At 40.0% G+C, this 17,688-nt stretch overlaps 1 protein-coding gene across 1 annotated transcript; it reads left to right on the top strand.

Annotated features, from left to right (window-relative positions):
• Positions 1–1,354: 1,354 nt before the first annotated feature.
• Positions 1,355–15,757, top strand: LOC106606931 (GRB2-related adaptor protein 2). The gene is made up of 9 exons (XM_045720243.2): positions 1,355–1,621; positions 7,477–7,551; positions 9,394–9,529; positions 9,765–9,856; positions 9,971–10,090; positions 13,060–13,249; positions 13,633–13,728; positions 13,974–14,090; positions 14,225–15,757. Exons 3-9 carry the CDS (start codon positions 9,452–9,454, stop codon positions 14,399–14,401), a joined length of 870 nt encoding a protein of 289 aa, XP_045576199.1. The 5' UTR covers positions 1,355–1,621; positions 7,477–7,551; positions 9,394–9,451; the 3' UTR covers positions 14,402–15,757.
• Positions 15,758–17,688: the final 1,931 nt, after the last annotated feature.

Raw genomic sequence — 17,688 nt, 5'->3', positions numbered from 1 at the left:
CCATTTCTAATGAGATCTTCATGCATGCCATCCGAAAGAATGTGAAACATTTAGACATGTTCAAGATGATGCCAAGAAGCATTCATTTGCCTATCTGAAAGACACATGGAAGATCACAGGAATAAAGTCTATACTGTGTGTGTGTTTGCGTGTGTTTATCATAATGTTTTACCTCATGTAATAAGCCTTTATTACATATTGTCACATTATTCATTTAAACATATTTTTATTTTATTTAACCATTATTTAACTAGGTAAGTCAGTTAAGAAGAAATTCTTATTTACAATGACAGCCTACTCCGGCCAGACCCGGACGACGCTGGGCCAATTGTGCGCCGCCCTATGAAACTTCCCAATCACGGCCGGATGTGATACATCCTGGATTCGAACCAGGGACAGTAGGGACGCCTCTTGCACTTGAGATGCAGTGCCTCAGAATGTTTGTGGTAAAGTCCAAAAGTTCCTTTTGAAAAGGGGCGTCTCTAGCCCCATATACTACCCACCACTGCGACCTGTACGCCAAACACATTGGCTCCAGGTCATCTACAAGACCCTGCTAGGTAAAGTCCCCCCTTATCTCCGCTCACTGGTCACCATAGCGCACCCACCTGTAGCACGCGCTCCAGCAGGTATATCTCTCTGGTCACTCCTAAAGCCAACTCCTCCTTTGGTCGTCTCTCCTTCCAGTTCTCTGCTGCCAATGACTGGAACGAACTACAAAAATCTCTGAAACTGGAAACACTTATCTCCCTCACTAGCTTTAAGCACCAGCTATCAGAGCAGCTCCCAGATCACTGCACCTGTACATAGCCCATCTATAATTTAGCCCAAACTACTACCTCTTCCCCTACTGTATTTATTTATTTTGCTCCTTTGCACCATATTATTTATATTTTAACTTCGAACTTTCTTCAAACTACAAATCTACCATTCCAGTGTTTTACTTGCTATACTTTATTTACTTTGCCACCATGGCCTTTTTTGCCTTTACCTCCCTTATCTCACATCATTTGCTCACATTGTATATAGTCTTATTTTTTTCTACTGCATCATTGATTGTATGTTGTTTTACTCCATGTGTAACTCTGTGTTTTTGTATGTTGTCGAACTGCTTTGCTTTATCTTGGCCAGGTCGCAATTGTAAATGAGAACTTGTTCTCAACTTGCCTACCTGGTTAAATAAAGGTGAAATAAATAAAAATAAATAAATAACCAAGTGCATAAGCCTTTATTATTTATTGTCACATTATGAAAATGATATGTTCTATTCATCAGCATTTTTTAGGTAAAGTCAAAAAGTTTATTTTGAAAAGAGGCGGTCTCTAAGTGCAAGTAACTGGTTAATGTCCGCGGTGGGACATTCAGCTATTGTGCGTGTTGGGGAGGGAACTCGAAAGTCTCAGCGTTGTTATACTTCAATGAAAGGACTCGGAAGTAAACAGTCTTTAACGGATTTGTTTTATTTAACCTTTATGATTTTACGAATATGACGTTTTCCTTTTGATGCGAACTTGCGAAATTGTGACTGAAATTATGATCTAGTTGGCAAAGCCCTGGCTGGCTGAGTAAATTTCCCGACCTCTTGTGACTGTCAACGCGTGGCTCTTCACATGAGATAAAGGTAAATATCATATTGCAATATACAGTTTACCCATTTGAAGAAAGCTTGATTATTCATACATACGTGATGCAACCATCAATGTAAATGTAATATACCCACTGTTATATGGGTAGCCAAATCATGTCACCATCATGTCACCAAACCTCTTATAATGTCATGCTGGCTTGAAGACACTGCTTGCAGAGCAATCCATTCAACTTCAGCGACTGGTTTATAGTCATCGAAGTCTCTCTCTCTAATCTTAGGAACAGCTGTTACAGTCATACCCACTCCACTTTTTCTGTAATGTAATTAATTATAATAATTAGTCAGCTTCCTCTCATCTGAATTGTGAATCATTGCTCTTTGGTGGTTAGAGAACTGTCTCTCTCTCAAGAGTGGTATCCCTATAATTCGTTGGAAATCTTTTAGATTCTGAATCTATGGCAACTAACCTGACAATTGAAAGAAGTTCCACATAGAGTACTTTAACTACCTGTTTGATACAAGCAGTAACTGTTCCCAGTAACCAACAGTTGTCCACAGACATTGGTGAAAAGGATATGCAATATAGTTCTGGAGGACATAAGTAGGCTATGAGACAATTTGTTACCATATTATGCAATGCTATTATAAATGTATAACAACAAGGATATTATCTTTGACCTAACAGTTGAAACATTTTCATTATTGCTAAATTATTTGAAAACGAACTTTACATATAGTCCCCATATAGCCATATAGCCCATGCCATGGTGATGTGATGTGAAAGGTATTTTGAAATAGTTTTTTGTTTGAACGTTTTTTCCTCATTGGTTTGTGTGCTCAGTGCTCTACAAGGTCAAATAGCTTCTCCTCTGGGATGTGGTAATTTATGAGTAGTAGGAGATAAGTTCAACAATAGTTGCATTTATGTGATGAGGAAGTATGTTCATAATGTGTTTTCTTTTGATATGAAACTCGGTTAAAATAGAAAGCCACTGAAGAGGACAGGTTCACTATTGAACAAGCTTTATAAGTTAACGTTTAATTGGGGTTGTTTATTTTCTAAAACAAGGTCCTCGATTCAATCATAGTAGGCTAGCCATGTCAGTCTAATTGGCATAGTGTGAACTACTATGGTGTGTCAAATAGATTACAAACAGTACAGTGTCACTGGATCTTTCAATGCTTTACATGGCGGCAAATTGTTGTTTACTAAAATATATAGAACTTGTTGAATTTGGATTTCCCATAATTGAGAATGGATGGATATTTATAAATGTATATACAGTATTGTCTAGTGCTGTTCTCCTCAGTGCTGGGTAGTTGGATGTCCTAGTTACTCTCAAAAACACATTCTGCACATTCCTCACTAATCTCTGATTTGTGAAGTGTAGAGAAATGTTTAGTGCTTTCACATAGTTAGGCTTTGCATAATGTAAATCCTTAATTATAGAACTTGTCATTTATAACATGTCCAACAAAGAAAATGATGCACGCTACTCTATAATAGATCTTACCACTTCTACAATGTCCGTTATTTAATAAAGATATCTGTTTAAGACATCATAATCCTATTTCCTTGACTAATGGTGGAATGTTTGGCCCCACAAGACTATATAACAACCTACTGGGCTGTTGAGGAGGCACAAAAGTGCTAAGAAAAAAAACAGTTGGGAGCATAAAAAATCCAGCTAAAATTCATGTAGGCAGTTAGAGTCAAAACCACTGCAAATATCCCCTTCACCCAGGTCACTGTACCAGGGGAGCTCTAGGTGACATGTTACTAGAGTAGATCCCCTTCACCCAGGTCACTGTACCAGGGGAGCTCTAGGTGACATGTTATTAGAGTAGATCCCCTCTGCTCTGCGCTGTCTCTTCCCAGGGGACTCGGCTACTGTTTTGTTACTGTTTTACATGTTTGAGACTTACATCCTCTAGAGCAGTGGTTCCCAAACTTTTTATAGTCCCGTACCCCTTCAAACGTTCAACCTCCAGCTGCGTACCCCCTCTAGCATCAGCGTCAGCGCACTCTACAAGGTTGTTTTTTGCAATCATTGTAAGCCTGCCACACACACACACGATACGATACATTTATCAAACATAAGAACGAGTGTGTGTTTTTGTCACAACCCGGCTCGTGGGAAGTGACATAGAGCTCTTATAGGACCAGGGCACAAATAATAATATAATAATAATCAATCATTTTGCTCTTTATTTAACCATCTTACATATAAAACCTTATTTGTTAATCAAAAATTGTGAATAAGTCACCACAGGTTAATGAGAAGGGTGTGCTTGAAAGGATGCACATAACTCTGCAATGGTGGGTTGTATTGGAGAGAGTCTCAGTCTTAAGTCATTTTCCACACACAGTCTGTGCCTGTATTTAGTTTTTCATGCTAGTGAGGACTGAGAATCCACTCTCACATAGGTACGTGGTTGCAAAGGGAATCAGTGTCTTAACAGCGTGATTTGCCAAGGCAGGATACTCTGAGGGCAGCCCAATCCAAAAATCTGGCAGTGGCTTCTGATTAAATACAATTTTCACAGAACCGCTTGTTGCAATTTCGATGAGACTCTCTTGTTCAGATATCGGTAAATGGACTGGAGGCAGGGCATGAAAGGGATAACGAATCCAGTTGTTTGTGTCATCCATTTCGGGAAAGTACCTGCGTAATTGCGCACCCAACTCACTCAGGTGCTTCACTATATAACATTTGACATTTTCCGTAAGCTTGAGTTCATTTGCACACAAAAAATCATACAATGATGGAAAGACCTGTGTGTTGTCCTTGTTAATGCAGACAGAGAAGAGCTCCAACTTCTTAATCATAGCCTCAATTTTGTCCTGCGCATTGAATATAGTTGCAGAGTGTTCCTGTAATCCTAGATTCAGATCATTCAGGTGAGAAAAAACATCACTCAGATAGTCCAGTCGTGTGAGAAACTCGTCATCATGCAAGCGGTCAGACAAGTGAAAATTATGGTCAGTAAAGAAAACTAAGCTCGTCTCTCAATTAAAAAAACGTGTCAATACTTTGCCCCTTGATAACCAGCGCACTTCTGTATGTTGTAAAAGCGTTACGTGGTCGCTGCCCATATCATTGCATAGTGCAGAAAATACACAAGAGTTCAGGGGCCTTGCTTTAACAAAGTTAACCATTTTCACTGTAGTGTCCAAAATGTCTTTCAAGCTGTCAGGCATTCCCTTGGCAGCAAGAGCCTCTCGGTGGATGCTGCAGTGTACCCAAGTGGCATCTGGAGCAACTGCTTGCATGCGCGTTACCACTCCACTATGTCTCCCTGTCATGGCTTTTGCGCCATAAGTACAGATACCAACATGAGCAGCAGCTACGTTTGGCTACATACTGACCGTTAGTGGAATTCCTGCGAGAGAGTAACGGTTAATGTGATTGGATGTTAATTATTTGACTAGGCCACCTGTATTTGACATTGTGTTGTTATTTCGCTGAACACTAGATGGTTTAATTTTATTTTGGGCAGTGAAACGAGGCTACTCAGGCGAGAAAAGAACCTCACCCAAATGTATAGCCCCGTTGGAAAATATAAATGGACTGTTTGAAAATGTGAAGAAAAACAAATATCATTATTTTATTTTTTAATGTGAATCACATTTTTATTTGGCGTACCCCCGACGGCATTGCGCATACAAATACCTGCTCTAGAGCACTCAACTCTTACCCTGTGAGGTCTGTAGCCTGCTGGTTTTCTGTTGTACCTGATAATTAATTGCACACACCTGGTGTCCCAGGTCTAAATCAGTCCATAATTAGAGGGGAACAATGAACAAATGCAGTGGAACTGGTTTTGAAATCCAGAGTTGAGTTTGAGGGCTCTAGAGTGACAACAACGAGGTTCTGTCTGTCTGTGTGTGTGTGTGTGTGTGTGTGTGTGTGTGTGTGTGCGTGTTCACGGCTGTTTAATAGCAGAATTGTCCTGACAGCAGAATGATTAAGTAGTTTGTGGGATGTATTTGATCAGTGTTTTTTACAAAGATTTTATCAGTGGTTTATGCTCTTTGGGGTGGGGTAAGGGGTTTAGTGGTGGTCAGTGTAGTGTCTTACCTTACTATAGCTCTCTCGTCAGTGTAGTGTCTTACCTTACTATAGCTCTCTCGTCAGTGTAGTGTCTTACCTTACTATATCTCTCTCGTCAGTGTAGTGTCTTACCTTACTATAGCTCTCTCGTCAGTGTAGTGTCTTACCTTACTATAGCTCTCTCGTCAGTGTAGTGTCTTACCTTACTATATCTCTCTCGTCAGTGTAGTGTCTTACCTTACTATATCTCTCTCGTCAGTGTAGTGTCTTACCTTACTATATCTCTCTCGTCAGTGTAGTGTCTTACCTTACTATATCTCTCTCGTCAGTGTAGTGTCTTACCTTAATATATCTCTCTCGTCAGTGCAGTTGACAGTATTTTGAGATTTGTTGGATGTATGCAGTTTATGTACATGCTTTTCAGCAAGCTGCTGGGATATGTTTTATCTAAAATCAAAAGTAAGAGTTATATTGATAATGTTTATGAGGGCTAATCTGCAATGGAATCAGTATGTTCACTTCATTAGTTCCATTCATTAGTAAAACATTAGAGCCATTCGGAGAGGCAAGTGATTTAAAACTAAAGTGCCTGTTTGGCTGCATGCATGTTTTACTGTGTTTACAGTACATGGTTTTATGGAGCGGAGGAGTTAGATAACACAGATTGAGTGCACTTCTGTGTACACACATGGTTCAACTGAAGTGGGAATCATTTAGATTAAACAATTTGTTGAATTTATGTCAATGGAATGTGTGGTGATATCCCTTGACCTTCTCCTTACTCATCCAAACCTCCAAGAAAAAAGACTCTTGTTATCATATGTGGGCTACCGAGTGGCACAGCGGTCTGAGGCACTGCATCTCAGTGCAAGAGGTGTCACTGTAGTACCTGGTTCGAATCCAGGCTGTATCACATCTGGCAGTGATTGGGAGTCACATAGGGCGGCGCGCAATTGGCCCAGTGTTGTCCGAATTTGGCCGTAGTAGGCCGTCATTGAAAATAATAATTTGTTTTTAACTGACTTGCCTAGTTAAATAAAGGTTACATTTAAATAAAACAATCCTATTAAACTGATATGTGAGCTATTACTGTCAATAAGTTAATATGTTGTGTTGACTTTAGAGAGAGAGACAGCGGAGAGTTTCCTCCTCTGGATTAATGAATAGTTCCTGTCTGGTAAAGAAAAAGAGAGAGAGGGAGATACATCTGGGTCTGACAGAAACACACATAGTTAAAACGACTTTCTACATGTAATTGAATTTAATCCTCAGTTGTCCTCATGTTGTTTATGCGGCCTTCCATCCGGCTTAGTAGAGCTCTGTGAATGATTCTCATTATCATCTATCTACCCTCACTCATATCCGCTCTGAATAAGACTGTTAGAGAGGGGGAACAGAAGGGGTATTTTACTGCAGAGTAGGAGTTTTAATCAGGGTACAGGATTGGAGCCGTGGTGAGCAATAGAAGCTGATACTACAGCGCTGTTATTGGCTCCCTCCGGTGTCTGATGGCTGAATAGGTAGAGAGGTAGGGCTGGGATAGATTTATGAAATTGTATGTAATCATGTGTATCTATGGTTCTGGGGATGGATAATGTATGTGATTTTGGAGCATGCACTGCAGACCCCCCTTCAACCACACACACGTGGGAGAGCAGCAAATTGAACATCAAAGATAATTACCATCATGAGATTTCAATCTCTTAAAATTATGCATTTTTTTTTTTTACTTATTTAAAAGGGGAAATGGACAGCTCCTGATGTTGTTTGTCCTCCTCTGACTCGCTCTTCTGTCTGTTCCTCCATGCTCATGTCTGTTTATGTATCCCGTAGGTAAACATTAACACATGGTGAATGTTACGAACTACTGAAGCAAGAATTGTTCTCTCATCAGCTTCGTGACAGAAGGTAAGGGGAAGTGTCTGGCTCAGACAACTTGTCTCTGTTTTGCTTCCATTTTAAAATTATTTTCCAGTTTCCCCATTTCTTTATTTCTCATTTTCCATATCTAAACTTCATAGCTAGGAGTGAGATATATTTATCTAAAGTTAGACTTAGGCTTGTGTTCAGAAGGATACAACCGAACCAAAGGGTTTTGAAACTAAATCTGTGTTCTTATTGCACAACTCCTCTTATGTCATCTCCTCCATTTCAAATGTTTTTTTCTCGCGTTTTATCCCACTGAATGTATTTCCCCCATGCAATGGCTGTTACAGCCTCAGGTGCAATATTCACAGATTACAGAATGTACAGCATAGTCTAGTCTAGGCTGGTAACAATTGTATTTTGCAAACCATCACTGCACCACCACAGCAGAATTACCCCACCAGAGTTAAGTTACTGGCAATGTCGACCTAAAATACAAGTATACAGTAAGCTGTTTAAACAGTGCAGTTATTTGTAGGCCTATGTTCCTTATAGGAGCTTATAGGAGCTAAGGACTTAAAGGTCTAATGCAGCCATTTTTATTTCAATATCAAATAATTTCTGATTAACAATGAAGTACCTTACTGGGATTTTTTTCAATTAAAATGGTCAAAAAGAAACAAAAATAGCTTCTTAGCTAGAAGTAAACTAGGACTCTCTGGGAGTAGTCTGAGTGAGGAGGCACAAACTGAAAACTATAGCTGTTATTGACAAAGAGGTAGAGGGCTGCGGGTTTGACAGAGATCATTGAGGCGCGGTTATAATTGTTCATGCTGCAGGTGGAAGCTGGCGATCAGACAGACAATTTTGGGGATGAGAATATTTTTTTGAAAATGCTACAGACAGCTATATCGGTCTTTCATACAGGGCTAGTAAAACATTATTTTTTGCATTTTTTTATAATTAGTATTTTTAGGGGGTTCTGCAGCACTCTCAGCACCCATACTTCCTGTGGCTATGATCAGGTGTGTGTGTAGTCTCAATTAAAATAGTAAGCTATAGCCTATGCATGGGTTAAGAAGCAGGGGGCAGTTATCTTTCCAATGAAATTAACTTCCTAAATATGATTAGGCTATAGTTTACATTGCCTAGAAATACATATTGATCACCTTTTTTTTATTTTTTTTATCTCTGTCTGAAAATTGTCCGGCTCCTAAAAGGTAAGCTATAAAACGTTTCTAAAGAGAAAGTGTCTGCTTTCTTTCCAACTCTGCTCTCTTCAAACTATGTCTAGCCTATTGGCTGATATAGCCCAGTAACACCGATAGCCTAATATAATGGACCACGTGAGAATCTCTGGTAATTTAACTTATTTCTTAGGTTATTTTTTGCTCATTTTGATATTGCCTATATAGGGCACACAATTGCTAGGACCATGGCTGGCAAGTGAGCTGCGTCACATACTCCTGAAGTAACATTGCGGGACTGCGGTTGGGTTCGGGACACGTTCTTGCAGTAGCGGGTGGGAGTCGGACAGAGAGCCAGCGGGAGGGGGCGCGTGCGGTATCAAAAGCTGCGGGTGAGGCCGGAATGAAGAAATCAGTCCCGCACAGAGTTTGGAAATCTCTTTCATATTGGTCTATTAACTAATTTACTGCCAAAACTCAATCCCACCAAAACAGGATGATATTTCAGGCGGTCTTTTTAAACAGCCCGTACACTAAAATGGCATTATCATCATTTTCACAATTTCACTGTATTATTCCAACCTCAGTGTCGAAATATATCTAAAACACAGGAAATAACATTTTTTACTGCACTGTATTGTTTGCTTACTTTGAACCTACCAACCCACAACTCTCCCTGACTCATCTCATTCCATAGACCGACTGCAGTCCTTCTGCCTCCCTATTCCAACTCTTTGACCCTTCCACCTCTCGCCATGGAAGCCAGAGGAAAGTACGAGTTTAATGCTACGGCAGAGGATGAGCTGAGCTTCCGAAAGGGAGACATCCTGAAAGTGAGTATGACCTGAGAGAGAATGGGAGGAGACACATTACAATTCAGAATCGCGTGCCATAGTAAGACTAAAGAATGACAGTAGTACAACTGAGTGTGGGACTTGGCTTTAAAGACACATTCCACTAATCTAATTCGTAAATTCTACACACAAAGTTCTAGTGTTGTATTCTGCTGGAATATTAAACCTAAACAGTGAGCTCTGTTGTTTTTGTTTATCTCTGTTCCCTAATCAGATTCTAGGTAGTCAAGATGAGTGGTTTAAGGCAGAGCTGCATGGACAGGAAGGCTTTGTGCCCCAAAACTACATTGAGAGACAAACCCCAAGGTGAAATAAAGTTACTCATTCTCATCCATAAAATGTATTTGAACACACACATACATGACTTTGTATGCTTACAGTAAGTACAGTATAGCCACATCTGTATCTCTCTCTGTCCAGCTGGTTCAAGGAAACGGCAAGCCGCAGCTCTGCTGAGGAGCTCCTGATGTCTAGGGAGGTGGGGGGATTCCTGATCCGTGGCAGTCAGAGCTCCCCTGGAGAATTCTCCATCTCTGTCAGGTGGGTGGGTGTAGGCTCAGGCCAGGATATTACAGGGAGCTCACTGATTACAAAACAGTAACTAGGGGGGTTAGAGTTTGCACCGCATGAACTCTGTAAAATGTAGTAACATGTTAACCTGCAAAACTCATCTGTGAACATTTTCACAATCTCCCTCCATTTCTCATGAAATGTCTATGAGCCAGGGGAAGAGTTCAGCTTCTGTAGGCTATACTTGATATTACTGGTGCAGCTTTTCCTTGCAATATCTAACATAAGCCAGCAGGGGACAATGCAAGTACTGCACCAGAGAAACAGTTGACTTTGGATTTATGGAATAGGACAGGACACAACTCAATTGTTTGAATCATAACTCATCACATCCTATCAGTTTATTTATTTAACCAGGATAAGCCCATTGAGACCCAGAGTCTCTTTTTCAAGGGAGACCTGGCCAAGAAGGCAGTAACATTCAATACATTGCATAATTAAAACATACAAGAATACAGCAACATGATCCAGCCTAAAAAAGTCTCCCATCAATATTTTAAATTCATTCCGTGGCACTAACATATCTAGATGAAACATGGATTGTAGACTATTCCATGCGTCTAGTGCACAAAAAGAGAAGGCAGTCTTGCCTGATACTGTGAATGTCCTGGGGACTTTAAGTAGCAACCACCTAGCAGACTGGGTATGGTAACTGCTGGTGGTGAAGGAGACCAGACTACAGAGGTAAAGAGGGAGTTTACCCAAAAGGGCTTTGTAGATGAACACATACAAATGTATCTTTCTGCGCATATAAAGTGAGGTCCAACCTACCAATGATGGGTGAGTGACTTGGCATTTGTAATAAAGCGCAAGGATGCATGATAAACAGAGTCCAGTCTCTGTAAGACGGAGGAGGTTGCATGATAAACAGAGTCCAGTCTCTGTAAGACGGAGGAGGTTGCATGATAAACAGAGTCCAGTCTCTGTAAGACGGAGGAGGTTGCATGATAAACAGAGTCCAGTCTCTGTAAGACGGAGGAGGTTGCATGATAAACAGAGTCCAGTCTCTGTAAGACGGAGGAGGTTGCATGATAAACAGAGTCCAGTCTCTGTAAGACGGAGGAGGTTGCATGCATGTACAACAAGTCACCATAATCAATGACAGAGAGAAAAGTGGCCTGAACAAGCTTCTTTCTAGCCATAAGCGGAAGCAAGCCTTATTACGAAAATAAAAACCCAATTTCAATTTAAGCTTTGTCACAAGATTATCCTCATGAACTTTAAAGGACAACTTGTCATCCAACCAAATACCTAGGTATTTGTAGGATGACACTTTTTCAATGGATAAGCCACCAGATGTGACAATGCTAATGTTCTCTGGCAGAGTTCTAGCTCTGGTAAAGGTGATGTTTTTTGTACATTCAAGACCAGTTTGAGACCATAAAGGGAGGCCTGCTGTGACTGAAAACCAGTCTGGAGCTCTTCAACAGCCTGAACCAGAGAAGGAGCACATGAATATATGACTGTATTATCTGCATATAAATGTAACTTTGCTGGTTGCATGCAATTTCCAAAATCATTAATAAAAATTGAGAACAACACAGGAGCTAACATGGAACCCTGGGGCACACCTCTATTAATCTCAAGAAAGCTAGACTTATGATTGTCAGTATATACACATTGTGTTCTGTCAGAAAGATACTTCCTAAACCAATTTACTGCCCATTCACTGAGACCAATGTTTCTGAGTCTAGCTAGCAACAATTCATGGTTAACTGAATCAAAGGCCTTTGCTAAATCCACAAACAGAGCAGCACAATGTTGCTTTTTATCAAGTGCATTAATGATGTTGTTTGCCACTGCCATAGCTGCAGTTGTGGTGCTGTGCCCCAATCTAAAGCCAGACTGAACCCCACTCAGTATGTTCTTTTCAATTAAGAAGTTTTTTAACTGTGAGTTCACTAGGGATTCATAGACTTTGGCCAGGATATGGAGTTTAGAGATAGGACTATAGTTTTTAGCATCTGAGGGATCTCCACCCTTTAGCAGCGGGAGGACATAAGCTGATTTCCAAATGCTGGGTATGGAATTGGTCAAGAGACTCAAGTTGAAAATGTGAGCCACAGGTTCAGTAATAATACCAGCTGCTATCTTTAAGAGGTAGGGATCCACGTTGTCTGGACCTGCAGACTTTTTAGTGTCTATAGCCTTTAGTGCTTTATAGACAGACCTCAGTATAAGAAACAGGCTCAAAGATCAAATGGTTCACATGAGGGCCTATATCATAGTTGACTGTAACAGAGCTTACATTAGAGGCCTGGGCCGCACCATTATCAAAAACTGAACCAGCAGATATGAAGAGCTTGTTAAAAACCCCTACAATATGGGCTTTATCCTTCATTTCATTAGAATCCATCATTAAATGGTCAGGAAGGCCAGAGGATACACTAGAACCTGACACTGATTTGATTAGCTTCCAGAACTTGGTAGGGTTGTTTAGGTTCTCTGTGACTGCATTTAAATAGTAATCTGATTTGGACTTCCTGATCAATCCTGTGTATTTGTTTCTTATCGCTCTGAAGGAGGCCCAGTCAACAGCTTGAGCCCAATAGATATTTCTCTTTCTAATTAATTCTGCCAAGTTATCTGAAAACCAGGGATTGTCCCTTCCACTGATTCTAAATTTCTTCACAGGGGCATGCTTATCACAAATCGACACACATTTCATATAAAAATAGTCCCAGGCAGTGTCAACCAGGGTTGGGGTCATTCCATTTCAATTCCAATTAATTCAGACACTAAACCAAATTCAAATTCCAAATCTTCCTCATTGAAAAGCATTGAAAATAATTGGAATTGGAATGTCAGTGTACTTCCTGAATTGACTGGAATTGAATTGGAATTGACCCTAAACCTGCATTGTACTGTATGTGACTAAGAGGCCAGATGTTGTGTTGTGACATGCTTCACTGATATATAAAACCATACTTTCCCCTCAGACATGAGTTTGACGTGCAGCATTTCAAAGTGATGAAGGACAGCAAAGGCCACTACTTCCTGTGGTCAGAGAAGTTCATTTCCCTCAACAAGCTGGTGGACTTCTACAAGAACACCTCCATCTCCAAGCAACGGGACATCTACCTTAGAGACGGTAGCCGGGATGACCAGAGCCCATCCGCACCCCAACCGGTATTTCAGCCATATATTATCTCAGTTCAATCAACTCTTTAGTGAAGCCTTCCTTCCCTTTCTTGACTTCCCACTCTTCTCCCTGTATCTCAAGCACAGATACAGGAACTGAAATCAGTGAGCTATTGCACCAGAATGTTCAATTAACCAATGGTATTGGTCTATTAAGGGGTACCGCATGGTGATGTCACCATGGAAAATCAAACCTGTTGATTAGAAGGTCCTGTGTAGATTGTACTTTCAACCAGCAACTATCAGGAAATAACACTGATCAAATGTTTTTGTTAGTTTCATCAGCTGTTGTACAATATGATATAAAAACTACATTTTGACTGCACTGGGCCTTTATTAACCTTTTCCTGTCCACATCCTTCTGTTGTCAGTTGAAGAGAGGGAGTCTACCTGAGGAGAGGAGCTATGGGGCCCCTACTGCAGCCACGTCACACCGCAGGGCCTCAGACCTTCCTCACAGTCAGCAGGTAAACACCACTCACCCCACAGTACTCACCCCAAAGTACAAACCTACACTACCTGCAATGCAGTCTTTTGAATCATGTCGGTTTTTCAGAAGCTGCTATGTACCATGGTCATGTAAAACCATGTCATTGCTTTTATTTGATTTCATTGGGTTTGAAATGTTTTACTGTGATTCTGAGACATACTGTAGGTTGGTTTAAAGGTTAGAGTCTGACCTGAGTTCAACCCCTCTCCTCTCTTCCCCCAGAGCAAGAGACCTGGGATGGAGGAGAGGGCTCACACCATAGGCACCCCTGGTAGAAACACCCCCCTAAACTCTCTCCCAGCACCCCAAAGGACATCTGAAACCATGCCTCATCCACAGGTACAGTAAGCCTACAGTAGTCAGTAAATGGGGGCTCATCCTTGATGTCCTCTGAAATTACTGGTTCCTATGGCCAACTATTACCTAACACAGGTTTGTGTGTGTGTGTGTGTGTGTGTGTGTGTGTGTACCAGAGGGCAGTCATACAGGTGAAAGCAGTGTACGACTTCACAGCGGAGGAAGGGGACGAGCTAGGCTTCCTTGCAGGTGATGTCATTGACATTTTGGATCACTCCGATCCATCGTGGTGGCAAGGAAGATTGCGGGGTAAAAGTGGTCTGTTCCCTGCTAACTATACCACACCATTATGAGGAAAGCTTAGAGAGAGAGAAGTCGCTCTTTGGACATCTCCAATCATATGGACTGTGATGATAAGAGTCGGCCAACACACAGAAACTTCAGCAGCCCAAACTGCAGGACTAAAAAGAAATTGGTTCACATATGATTTCTGATAACATATGCTCACACATTTATTTTTATTTTAAAGCTGGTGCTCAGCCTGATACAATTGACATACCTAAATGACACTGATTTATAAGCAGAGGCGGACTTACCATTAGGCAGAAGAGACAATTGCCTCAAGCCTCACATCATCAAGGTGCCTTATGAACTGGGCATAATAATACAATACTAGTAATCTTATTTTTTCCCCAATAATGTCTCTGCATGAGACGCCACAACTGGTTTATAATAATGGACTATTCCACCTTGACAGAGTTCCCGTGCATTGTTTCACACGATATGATTGCAACTTTGACTTTCATTGTAATTAAGCTGTATCAATGAGGTGCTTTCACAGCGGGGCAGAGAAATGTGCAATTAACGCAACCAGTGAAAATAAAAAGAAAGAAAGAAGATTTAACAGAAAAATGTTGTAAGTTAATGCATTTCTTTAGTCAAAAGAAGAGTGCTGCTTGTAATACTGACATTGTCATCGAGGCAGAAGAGATGTATGTGTAGACAATGTATCTGATGCAATCTGGCCAGTCATACGCTTTTTGGCTAGGCAGAATCAGATACATTGGAACCATATAGAAAGACAGAGGGGCGTTGTTTTGCTCACTAGCATAATCGGATAATCTCCAGTGAGATAGTTTGTCACTTACGAATTGAAGGAAAGTTGTTTGGATGCTACTTTATGAAGTGATTGTTTGACAATCAGATGAAAACATCATGACTTGTTGTGTCCATTTTAATCACAGCCCCCGCCCCCACAGGAGGCCTTTTGCCTTTTGGCAGGCCGTCATTGTAAATAAGAATTTGTTCTTAACTGACTTGCCTAGTTAAATAAAGGTTACAGGTTAAACAAAAATGGCACATTAAAAGGTCATTTCTTTTTACAGTTAAATGATGTCTTTACTATAAAACCAATAGCAAATTGTTGTGCACCCAAATCACTAAGTCCGTCCCTGTTTATAAGGGAACTTCCACAAGCCAACTACAGTGTCATATCCATTGGAGGTTGAAAACTGGGAGCTATGCTGCCACACATTTACTGTTTGGTACTACACTTTTTGTATTGTTACCTTTTCGTATTGTTTGTAGTGCTTGCTTTTAATTGTGAGGTCTCTATAGCAAATTATGTCTTGTTAGTGAACTACCAAATTTACAATGTCAGTTTGGGTATGCTTGTCATCTGTCTAAATTAAAACAATGATGTATATAAACCCTGGCTTGCTGATGCTATGTATTGGCCAATGAGATGCTTTGAAGACACCGGTCGGCCATATTGTCACTCCTCAAAAGCAGTCTTCCATAGGAATTCATGGAATTCGTCAGTATTTAATTTAAATGTTTTTAGGACAAAATGACATGTATTTAAGTATTTTTGTTGTAGTTGGGACAGTATTTTCAAAAAATTACTCTAATGATCTGACACTGAGAACTATATTCCTGACCTGCAGTGTTGGGTAATAGTGAACTACATGTAATTCAACTAGTAATTTAACTACATTTTGCAGTAGCTCAGTGGTAGTTGAACTAAATTCAATCTAGGTAGTGTTTTCAGTAGTTATTATTTTTTTTGTTGCAATGTAACGTTGTAGTAACTACTGGAAATACACACTACTTTTTATTTCAAATAAAGTAAAATATGTGTGAAGTAGGCAATCGTTTCCATTCTTTTTCAGCATCAGACTTGCCTAATCCAATTACTACAGCGTTACATTGCAAAAAAAGGAATTAACTACTGAAAACACTACCTAGATTTGAATTTAGTCTTGCAATTTGTAGTCTATGACATTTCAGATTTACATATGATAATTTTTCACAAACAAGTTTGGATGTAGTAAACTACTTTTCAAAGTAACTTTAGTTAAGTAAACTATATTTTCCTTAAGGGAAGCATTAGTGTAGCTTAACTTCTTCCAGAGTGAAGAAATTGGTGGCTTGGTAAACTAGCCTACAGTACCAGTCAAAAGTTTGGACACACGTACTCATTCAAGGGTTTTTCTTTATTTTGTACTATTTTCTACATTGTAGAATACTAGTGAAGACATCAAAACTATGAAATAACACATATGGAATCATGTAGTATGCAAAAAAAAAGTATTTTAGATTCTTCAAAGTAGCCACCCTTTGCCTAGATGACAGCTTTGCACGCTCTTGGCATTCTCTCAACCAGCTTCACCTGGAATGCTTTTCCAACAGTCTTGAAGGAGTTCCCACATATGCTGAGCACTTGTTGGCTGCTTTTCCCCATAATATAGACTTGGTCTTTTACCAAATAAGGCTATCTTCTGTATACCACCCCTACCTTGTCACAACACAACTGATTGGCTCAAACACATTGAGAAGGAAAGGAATTCCACAAATTAACTTTTTACAAGGCACACCTGTTAAGTGAAATGCATTCCAGTTGACTACCTCATGAAGCTGGTTGAGAGAATGCCAAGTGTGCAAACCTGTCATCAAAGCAAAGGGTGGCTACTTTGAAGAATCTCAAATATAAAATATATTTGTATTAGTTTAACACTTTTTTGGTTACTACATGATTCCCTTTGTGTTATTTCATAGTTTTGATGTCTTCATTATTATTCTACAATGTAGAAAATAGTAAAATAAATAAAAACCCTGCGATGAGTAGGTGTGTCCAAACTTTTGACTGGTACTGTATATTTTCAGAGTAGCTTCCCCAACACTGCTGACCTGTGACCAAATGTTTTTTTGTTTTTTAAATTTATGTATGTCACAGAACCAGAGCACCCAAGAAAAGTATCCGAAGCACAGGGTCTGATAAATACATTTGGAATTGAACTGTTTTGTCATTTCATTTTAGTTGGCTAGACATTACAACATCATGTAGGCTAATTTATCTGTATTGAGTTCTATGTTAAACCTACAAGCCTATACACTACAGTATCAATGTGCTTTACGTGGCACCACTCGATTCTTGGTTGGCCTTTATGGAAATTCAAAATAATCACATTCTCCATGCAAGAATTACCTCAATCACACACAAAGATGGTGCCGTACTGTATGGTTGCCGTCTTTGCTATTTTGTGATTATTTTCCCTTGTTTTATAGTAAGCCTACTACTTATATTGATTACTGCATTGTTGGGAAAGAGTTTGCAAGAAAGCCATTAAACTGTTCTTGT

Source organism: Salmo salar, chromosome 06, assembly GCF_965601325.2.
Source record: "Salmo salar chromosome 06, fSalSal1, whole genome shotgun sequence".
NCBI classification, from domain to species: domain Eukaryota; kingdom Metazoa; phylum Chordata; class Actinopteri; order Salmoniformes; family Salmonidae; genus Salmo; species Salmo salar.
The sequence above is the reverse complement of the archived record's forward strand: the minus strand, read 5'-3'. Positions and strand labels throughout refer to the sequence as shown.

What these genes read in the sequence shown, in the direction of transcription:
- LOC106606931 (XM_045720243.2), top strand. Translation starts at nt 9,452, where the DNA reads ATGGAAGCCAGAGGAAAGTACGAGTTTAATGCTACGGCAGAGGATGAG. An exon ending in GAATTCTCCATCTCTGTCAG is followed by an intron (nt 10,091 to 13,059) that starts GTGGGTGGGTGT and finishes CTTTCCCCTCAG; the next exon opens with ACATGAGTTTGACGTGCAGC. An exon ending in AAACCATGCCTCATCCACAG is followed by an intron (nt 14,091 to 14,224) that starts GTACAGTAAGCC and finishes TGTGTGTACCAG; the next exon opens with AGGGCAGTCATACAGGTGAA.